The sequence below is a fragment of the Miscanthus floridulus genome, chromosome 1, assembly GCF_019320115.1.
Source record: "Miscanthus floridulus cultivar M001 chromosome 1, ASM1932011v1, whole genome shotgun sequence".
Taxonomy (NCBI): Eukaryota; Viridiplantae; Streptophyta; class Magnoliopsida; order Poales; family Poaceae; genus Miscanthus; species Miscanthus floridulus.
Genome location: NC_089580.1, coordinates 178,556,984 through 178,567,286, shown reverse-complemented (window position 1 = coordinate 178,567,286; position 10,303 = coordinate 178,556,984). Strand labels below are relative to the sequence as shown.

The window sequence follows — 10,303 nt, the reverse complement described above, 5'->3', positions numbered from 1 at the left end:
AGTGGCGGATGAGGACTCGCGGGTGGCTGCTGAAGCAGCGTGCCGTCTACCGTGGGCTCTGCTGTTCCAAGGGAGATTGGGCCCAACGGTAGGAGAAATAGTTGGGCCGTAGGAGAAATCTATTTGAACTTCCTCTACTTTCATCGTCCCTCGATCGAAAAATCGGTTTTCCAAGTTTGCTCTCAAGATGATTTCAAAAGCGGTTTTTGGCCGATGTAGTGCCATGTCGGTCATGAGAGAAGTAAATCAACTACGTTGACAATTCGAAGAGACCAATTAGTTTTTTTTTTCAAAAAATACAATTTTTAAAAATATGTAATTAATTCCTAAAACACGATCTAATCTAGAAAAAGTAATAGGACTGGAAAAAAAACCTATGGCTCAATAACTCGCTCAATTGGACTCATTAGTGGCTCGACCCAACTTGACACATTTACTTTTTTCTAACAAGCTAAGCCAATAGTTTAGCTTCTTTAGTTAACGAGCTAGCTTGAGCCAAATGAGCTAAAGAAAACAACATGGACATTTCTAAAATTGGCTCAACACAACAATACGATCCAACACACCATCTACCCCTAGAGACATCAAGTCCTCAACTGATCGACACTGCATGCTGCACTTGTGATGAGTCACGACTCTTCTACCTCTTCTCAGACTCCTACTCTCTCTGTCCCAAAATAAGTGCACTCTAGCATTTCAAGGACTCAAACAATTTCAAGTTTAACTAGATTTATAGAAAATGGTATTGACATTTGTATCTCTAAATAGGTTTATTATAAAAATATATAATGTAACTAATTTAATGATACTTATTTGGCATCATGAACATTAATATAGTTTTGTTATATTTGGTCAAAATTAAGATTGACTAACTCCTTAAAATGCAGGATTTGTACTTATTTTGGATCAAAGGGAGTATCTCTGTCCACATTTTGTTCATATTTTTTAGTCCCTCACGTATATAGGGGGGCAGACCCAGTGTCGGAGGCTTCCACATGAGTGGGGTCTTGGAAAGGGATAAACCGAGACAAGTCTTTCACCCGCAAAATCTATGCAGAGGCTGCTTTGAACCCACGACCTGGTGACTCAGTGAGACGTCTCTCATCACTACACCAGGCCTGCCCTTCTTAGTCCCTCACGTATATGTACACAAAAAAAACCAGTATTCATCTCCATCTATTATTCTCAAGATATATATAACTGTATCGATTTTCATCCATGTTTGCTCGAGAAGAAACAATGAAAACTATGGCTTTTTTTACTACTCCTTCTGTGTGAAATAGTAAATCGTTATGACTTTTCTAGATACATAATTTTTACAGTGCAAAACTGCAAATTATGTAGTTAGAATGACTCAAAATTATAACGAAAGCATAAGAGTACGGATAGATTTAATATATACGGCGAGTAGTCTTTAGTAATCTAGAATTTCCATTTAGCTTCTCAAGCCAAGGTACATGAGTTCGAGAAGCGGATGGAACATCACACTGGTAATTAATATTTTTTTAAATCTAACACTGTCTGTTTTTTTTAAACTAACATTTTTAGCCGCGTCTATTGCCATGGCGCGGCTAAATGCCTGTGCCGCGCCATGCATGGTTGCGCGGCAGTGGACTGACGTGGCGACGACCGGAATTGCTGACCGGTGACGTGGCAGGGCTTGCCGCGCCACCGATCTTGGCACAGCAGTGCCACGCCCTGATCCGTGGCGCGGCAGAGGCGAATAAAACCTCTGCGGCTAGTCCCCCGCTGCCCGAGCAGCTAGACCGCCTGCCCGCGCCTGGCCGCCGCGCCCGTCGTCCGCCTGGCCCTCCATTGCCGCCTCCCTCCCTTTCCTTTCATTCCCCGGCCGCCTCCCTCCCTCCTCGTCCCCGTTCAATGTAATGACGCACTTTTTATTTTCGTTTGAATAGTGGATAGGATATTATGAATGGAAGTTAAGGTTATGAGAAAAAATATGTTTGAGACCTATGGGCTATGGTTTGAAGGAAGATATTAGTTTGATTTTGTCAATATTAAGGTTAATTATTTAGTTAGAAGTATGTTTATCATGTAGATGGAAGACATGTTTCGGGGGCAGTTGTGGCGAAAACGGGGTCGTCCTAGAGAATTATACCCCGACGAGTCTAGCAAAGATGCCCCCGTCTCTCCTGAACTCCTTGTCCCTAACTGTGACTGTGGTTGTCCGGCCGACGTGTTTCAATCAAGACATTCAGATACAACGGCTCGTTGCTTCTACACATGCAGTCGTTTTAATGTAAGTAATTATTTTTATATGTTTTTTCTTTATTTGTATTATTAGGTTACTAATATTTTGTTGAAATTTTGTTGTGTAGGCCCTTGAGAGGTGCTTTTTCTTTCAGTGGATCGACGACGCAGACAAGTTTGACTCCAGGTACCTCCTTTTCGATGATTGGTGGAGAGGGCGACATCCACGAGAGCACTTCGAGCGGTGGGTAAGGAGAAGCACTTAGCCACAGTTAGATGACTCGAGGAACCTCCTCTGTGCGATTGCGGAGATTGAGCTATGATAAACCCTGAGAATACGTTGGAGTTTATGTGTCCAAACAAGCATGAAGTAAGTGCAAAGTGTATGTGTTGAAATGTTGAGCTATATGTGTTCATGTACTAATATCACATTTTTTAGGTGTATTCAATGGCGAAGTGTCATTTCAAAGAGTGGTTGTATGGTCCTAAGAACAAATGGCCCAAAGAACCTCCAAAGACAAAGCAAAAGAAGAAAGAAAAGTTAATTTACAAAGCACCTCCAGCCAAGTGTGAATGTGGTGTTAAATCTAACTACGGTCTAGTCCATTCGGAGCTTGGAATAGGTCATTATTGCGGCCTTTTGGTTGACTATGATGAGGTTGGTTATTTTTGTGGTAACTATGAAATCGTATTTTATTTCTTTAGCTAAGACATATATGATATAATTTTTTGTTTGAATAGAACACTAGAAAATGCAGGTGGGAATGTTACGATGGTCAAGCTAAGTTCTTGGATGAACTGAAGGGGAAGCAAGTAATTGCACGGAAGAGGAGATATGGACCTGACTACGTTAACCTTTTCGTTAAACATCACAAAGACAAGATGCGTGAGTTTGCTAGACAACGCGGTATTTGTAACCCAATCGATGTTGGGCTTGACAAATGGGGATTGGAGAGAAGGATGACGTTAGAGGAGGAGAGGGCACGGAAGGAGGCCAGGGATGAGACAAGAGTACAGATGCATGTCTTGAACGAGCATGTTGTTGCATTATGTGCCAGTGAGTGTTTGAAAGCCTTTTTTGTTGCCTGATTTTAAATGTAATATAACCGCGTTGCTAACTGATTGCATTTTATACATGAAGGGATTAGATGCAGTGAGGAACATACTGCTGAGGTGGCTCATGCAAGGTACGAGGAAAAGAAGTTAGATGAGCACAGAAAGCGAGCTGGTCGCACCGTTGAATCACAGATTGTGTTGTCTGATGAGGGGGACGAGGATGAGGATGACACTGCCAGACTCAGCGAGCTCATCGCTCTAGCAGAGGTGGGCTTGTAGGCAGAGGAGGCTAAGGACGATACTGATAGACTGAGCAAGCTCATCATTCTAGCAGAGGTGGGCTTGCAGGCGGAGGAGGATGATGACGCGTTCTTCACTCAGACTTTGGACACCGCAGATTAAGCGGAGACCGCTTACTACAGGCAAAAGGTAGATTAGGGCAATGCAGGTGAGCCTAGCCACAGCAATAGGGTTGTGGTTGAGGATTGGTACTCAGACGACGAGTTGCTTACTCAGTATGTTTCTGACTGAGGGTTTTTGATTACGCCATCTGTTAGTTCCATGCTTTATTAATAATCAATGTAGCTATGTACTAGAAATTCCATTGTGTTGTCTTATATTTCATTTGAACTACTGATGTATTGTACCCATGTATCATGTACTTGGATTACCCATGTTCGATCTTAGGTGATCACATCTATTTGTATCATGCGTTGAGAATTTCTAAAACGAACGAAATCGATAAAAATTATCTCAAATACAGCGTCATAGCCCACTGGTTTAGCCGCGCCATAGCCTAGGTTCTGCCATGCCATAGTCCACGGCGCATCAGTGACGTGCCATAGACCACGACGTGGCAGTGATGCAGACAGAAACCGACCAGCCTCAATTGAGCTGCTGTCGGTGCGGTAAAAAAACTACAAAGTGTTGTCATGACCATGCACAAGTTGAAACGAATATGAAGCAATAAATGGATGACAAGTTACCACAACATTTTCATTGGTTTATGAGTCTGCAAGTTTTTGTCGACAATATTCGTTCGACATAAGTTTAGCGTAACGAACTAAGTCCCAGGAATGTAAGGATCCCTCGAACGCCTCTTGGAAACCTCATCGTCCGGTGGAAGAAGTGGGTCGTCGTACTCCACCTCAAGAAGGGGGTACATCTGGTGCAGCGTGGGAGGGGTCATCCTGTTCTAAATTGATAAACAAAGGGTTAGAGTATTTAAATTAACAATATTCAGATTAATATTATGTAGCATTGCAAAATTTGAACTACTTGTTATTCAATACGAACACAATATGAACGCACCTATTGCCCTCGTCTTCTATGCCTGCTAGCCTTGTGACCAGATTGTTTGCAAATGGAGCAAAAATTCCTGCCACAGGTCTCGTTGAAGTCTTCCCCGCCATACATGTCTTCGTCGTACCCTCTCATAGCGTCCATGTCCCCCTTGAGTCGCTTCTTCTTTCTCCTACCCTTCCCTACCTTCATTAGATCCGGATGCGGCACGTAGTCATAACCATTATAAGGTGGCCATTGTGTCGGGTCAAGGTATGGCTCGAAGCTCATCTCCCAAATACTAACGATGTTCGAACAGAGATACAAGAGTGACATATATGGCAGATGGTCATAGTTGTACCCGCGAGCCCTATAGGCCGTGATCATATGAGAGCAAGGGGCATGCATGATCTGAGGGACATTGCAACTGCACTCTACCTTTTCAAGATCAACTCGGTAGTTTCGTCCACCATAACGTTCGCCGCCCAAGCTTGTGCCACCCTTATCACGTACACTAAAGATATGGCGGTGGGGTCCAATGGCTTGGTGGTGTGCTGCTTGGCCAATTCCTCGGCGTCCTTCAAATATTCAGCTCTGGCCTTTCCAAAACGTCTCTGCTCAGCTATATTCCTCTACGCAAGTTCCCATCTCTTCACAAAATATTCGTTGCACTTATGAAAGGAGAACTCAATAATTCTAGACATAGGCAACGATCGAACTCCGATGAATACACGGTTGAAGGACTCTGAGGAGTTAGTAGTCATGATGCCATACCTAAAACCCCCCTCATCATATGCTAACACCCACTGAGCCTTCTATTCCATCTGCGCCTCTAACCAAGCCTTTCCCGCTTTATTGAGCATCTTGTCTAGTTCTTTCTTTGTCTCCTTAAACTGGTGCTCTGTACGTACACAACATAGAGCCTTTACCTTGTCACATACCTCCTACTTTCGCTAACGCCGCTAGAAATTAGCGGCAAAGTATTTCATGCACCATCTATGTACTAGAGGCGGGAATCCATCTATATACTCAGTTGCAGCATTAAGAAGCCCTATATGACGGTCCAAGATCAAACATATAGTGCGAGGTGGGCCAAGCACTTATACACGTAGAAGCCACATGAACCATGACCATGATTCATTGTTCTCTTTCTCTACCAAAGCAAAAGCCACGGGTACTATCTAGTCCTCAGGATCAACAGCAACAACCATCATCAAGGTGCCCATGTACTTTCCTATCAGGAAAGTGCTATCAACAAGTACGACTGGCCGACAAAACTGGAATGCATGTTCTGTTTGCACGAATGACCAGAACACACAATAGAGGACATGCCTCATTGGGTCCTGAAAACACATCCCTCCGGTGTCCACAAACCATTTCAAGCCAGGGCTGTAGTAATGCATTGCACATAAGATGCGAGATACCCTATTGTACGCTTCCTCCTAACTACCCAATCGAATCGCCAGAGCAATTTGCTTAGCATGCCAAGCCTTTCCGTACATCACATCGTACTTAACGAATTCAGATATGGGCTGTTGTAAAGAAGACACCGAAATGTCGTTATTGTCATCAACGAGCCCCAATATACGACGAACAAGGTAACGTGCAGTGAGCTGATGATGATTTTCCTTCCCCCTATTGTCTAGGCAAGTGTGGGGTTCGACAACTTTAGTTATCCTCCACTTGCCATCACTCTGTCTCTTCCGTGCATTTAACCTCCACATACAATCATTTTTGCATATCACGTGGTACCTCAACTCTTGGTCCGAATGAGTGACGGTGTACGGCCTATGATGGTACACAGCATAGTCCTAAAGGAAGAGTTTCATCTCTGACATTGTGTTGAATATCATCCCCTTTCTAAGGGTTTCTTTCTCATGGTCATACAATGATTTCCTACACATCTGGAGACTGGTATCACAAATTGCCATATCCATCATGCAGACATCCTTATAGTTCAGAACGCCCCTGAAAGGTACGTTCTTGGACCTTAGTTGCTCAAGCTCAGTCGCTGTATAAGGTGGTGGTGGAACATACTGCTGCGCTTCACTAATTCTAGTCTATGAATCATAGAGGGTATCATCTGCAGCCAAATATGTGACTAGTCTACCTTGAGCCTGGACACCATGCAAAACCACAGTTGATACTGGTAATGGCATAGTATGAACCGGTACTAGCATGGCATCAGCCGGTGTTGGCATAGCATCTGTATCTCCTTTGTCATCATTAGAATCGTCTGAATCACTGCTAACTACATCACTGATCCTGTCTTCCTCCTCCTGCTCCTCATCTTCCCGTTCGAACTCATTCACATCGAAGTCATTGCCTATACAGCCTACTGCAGTTTAATGAAACTGCTCCTGCGTCAACTAACCATCCAAATTCATGTTATCCTGAGTTGCTTCCCCTTCGACCCCTAATTCATGTTCATTGCCTCCAAAACCATCAATGGACGAGCCATCCTGAACACCCTAATCCTATACCCATTCTCCACCACCACCTCAGCCATGGGCATATTGGAACCTTAGAGAACCCTAGTGTAGTGAGACCAGTGAGCAGGGTCGCGCAAGGGCATGAGGACATAGTATGCCTTAGTCTTTCCAATATCAAACCTCCCATTCAGCATTAAATTACCATCAAACTTTGCATTTAAACGGACACAAAGGTCGTTGATGTTAGGAGGTTCATCAAACCATTCCAATTCTTTTTCCATATCCTCAAACATACCATCTTCTCTCCTAACACTTCCTCCGTATAAAACTCTAACACAATAATCCATCTGCAAAAGCATTTCAACAAACTTCATCAAGTCGTCGAATTCGTCGTACGTAATATCCATAATAATATTAATACATATTTTAACTATAACTATACTAACTAATCTAATATTAACATCTATACAAGGCTAACTACAACAACTAATTAGACTAAATGCAATGTATAACTAGACTCAATACTTATACTAACTAAACTACCTAACTTTACTATCTATACTAACTAAACTAACTAACTTTATTAACTATACTAACTGTACTTTACTAATTTTACTAACTTTATTAACTATACTAACTACATGAGGGGCGTACCTCGCGGCAACAGCGCTCGTCCTCGCGGCGGTGGCGCGCTAGACCCGCCCGGGAGGCGCAGGCGCAGGCCTCGGCGGGCAGCCGCTGTGTTTGGTCGGAGGGGGTGGCACGCCAGCGTGCGGGCGCGGCGGCCGCACTGGGCGACCGACGGCCGTGCCGTGCCGTACCGGTGTTCGTGGCGCGACGGCCGACGTGCTCAGCGGCGGGCAGGGCCAGCGTGCTCGGCTGCGGGCTGGAGCGGGCAGACACGGCCACGGGCACGGGCGTGCTCCGCTGCGGGCTGGCGCGGGTGGACGCGGGCGCGGCGGTGGCGGGCAGGTCCATGAAGCTCAGGCTGCGGGGGCTAGCCGCGGGGGTTTTATTCGCCTCTGCCGCGCCACGGATCTGGGCGCGGCACTACCGCGCCAAGATCGGTGGCGCGGCAAGCTCTGTAATGTCACCGGTCAGCGATTCCGGTCGTCGCCACGTCAGCCCGCTGCCGCGCCACCATGCATGGCGCTGCACAGGCATTTGGCCGCGCCATGGTAATAGACGCGGTCAAAAGTGTTAGTTTAAAAAAACAGACAATGTTAGATTTAAAATTAGTTTTTATAAAGTGTTAAAATTAAAAAAAATCATTAATGAGAGGTAGTATCTATGAAAATAGTCCGCAGCTGACAGAACTGCAGAAGAAAATAAGGCTCCGTTCGCTTCGCTGAAAAAACAAGACATAATACTGTTCCGTCTGATTTGTTGTAAGAGAAAAACATTATTCTAGCTAAAAAAAAGAAACTGAAAAGTACGGGTTATAAGAGAAGCGAACGGGGACTAAAAAGGCTAGGTATATTTTTGAACATATATAATCCACAGTTGATGGCACTGTAGAACAACTTCAGGTTGGCTAGCTCATGAACCATGCGAACTTTTTTGTCCGTCGAACTTCTTTGATCGGCATGAGCCAGGCAGCCAGCACACTGCTAGTGTCTACTGTCTAGTTGTGCTTCCCCTGGGTGTAGATGTAGTCGGTGTGAGCGACCAACGTCCTCCTCATCAGGCACTCCTCCCGTTCGTCTCCGTCGTCCTCACGTTCTCTCATTTCCTCCGGCTCATCTTGATGCATCTCCACCCCGGCCGCTGAGCCACTCTTCTCATGGCCAGCAACACCGGCGGCGGAGACAGCGCGCTGCAAGTAGCAAAAGGGAAGATTAATGTAATGACCAGTAATGGTGGCAAATCTCGTCGCGCAGCAGAAATTAAGAACAAAACATGAACTGCCGAATGGATACCTGTGGCATGTGGTCCTTTGATCCAGGTTCCGGCCTTGCTGCTTGCCCCATAGTAGTGCAGATGCAGATGAGGAGGAGCAGAGCTGCTACCACAAGGAGACTAGACTTCAGCCGCTTGGAGCCGGAGGCCATCTCTGTAGGTCTCTCTTTCTATCTCGTCTCTACCTGATGAGTGACGATGTTAAGTAGAGCTGTTGTGTTATTAGGTGAGGATGAGCATTGAGCTGCAGCATGGGAGCTAGCTAGTATTCCTATTTATAAAGAGCGGCCACATGGGCAGGGCTCACCGTCCACGCCGGAAACGACGGGCCACAGGATGAGACAACGACCACCGTAATGCAGCGCAACTGCGATGCGATGCCGATGCTGCCGTAGCCGGAAGGTATTTTTCTCGGCGTCTGTGTTCGCCGGGACCCTCCGGTCATGACTCATGACGCGTAGCAAACGCTTGTGCGCGCTGGAATCTTCCTGTCTTCTTCAACCACAGCAAACCGGTGCACGTGAAACATGTTCGTTGTTTGGTTTCTGGACATATAAATTCAGCTAATGTTGATTTATTATGAGAGAAAAATAGGCTGAAATAAACGAGTAAACAAGCTGGTTTTTTTGTCCAGTATTTGAAAACTGCAATCGCTGATGTTCAGTGTTCACACTTGGTACTCCGTGTCCGTAAGTACTTGGCTGCAGATCGATCAGGATTCAGGAGTAACGTCGAATCGACTGTGGTCTGTGGGTTCGTCTACTCTGCTGGAGTACGTACTCGAGCTGAGAAGAAAGGTGGACTGACGTGCTCGGCATGCTGACTGCACGTGTCGACCAGCGCTTCCAGATGGTCTTGGTCGACGGGGCCACTGACTGCGTGCTCGTGCGTCCGCCGTCTCGGCGACGTACCGCCGGTCACCTTTTCAGCACCGCACCTGATGGTCGCCGTCGACCCGTCGTTGGGTTGGGGCCTGGAGTCGTCGGTACCGTCTCACGCATGGAACATGACGATGAATCGATCTCACACCGCCTGCTGGTGTACGAGACATCGATCGGCAGGCAACCAACCCCTACGGCTCCCTCAGCTCGCGCCGAGGCAACACCACCACACCAAAGGCATATTTGCCTGCGCGGGCAGGTCACGTACGACATCTCGGCGACGGCGACGAGCACGTGGGCACGGCAAGTTGGCGCTTGCAGCTTGCATTGCACGCATGGCCAGATCGTCCCGCGCCGGCGCGGCGCGATGCGCTAGTGGGCCGCGCTGGCTAGTGGCTAGCGTGCTCGGCGCGGCGGCAAGTGGAGTTGGCTAGCTCGCTCGCGACCGCGATTCGCGTCATCAGATAGTATTCAGATGTGGGGCGCTCTGGACGCGACGGCCCGGGACCGGGCGCGCGCCGCCGTGCGGACGCTGGCACGCATGGA

General features: G+C 46.6%; 1 protein-coding gene across 1 annotated transcript; it reads right to left on the bottom strand.

The window, feature by feature from the left end:
- Positions 1 to 8,289: 8,289 nt before the first annotated feature.
- LOC136503652 (phytosulfokines 2-like) lies at positions 8,290 to 9,093 on the bottom strand. Its single transcript, XM_066498658.1, has 2 exons — positions 8,897 to 9,093; positions 8,290 to 8,793 (listed from the first exon to the last, which is right to left on the bottom strand). The coding sequence occupies exons 1-2, from the start codon at positions 9,026 to 9,028 to the stop codon at positions 8,602 to 8,604; spliced, it is 324 nt and encodes a 107-aa protein (XP_066354755.1). The 5' UTR covers positions 9,029 to 9,093; the 3' UTR covers positions 8,290 to 8,601.
- Between the last annotated feature and the right edge of the window lie 1,210 nt (positions 9,094 to 10,303).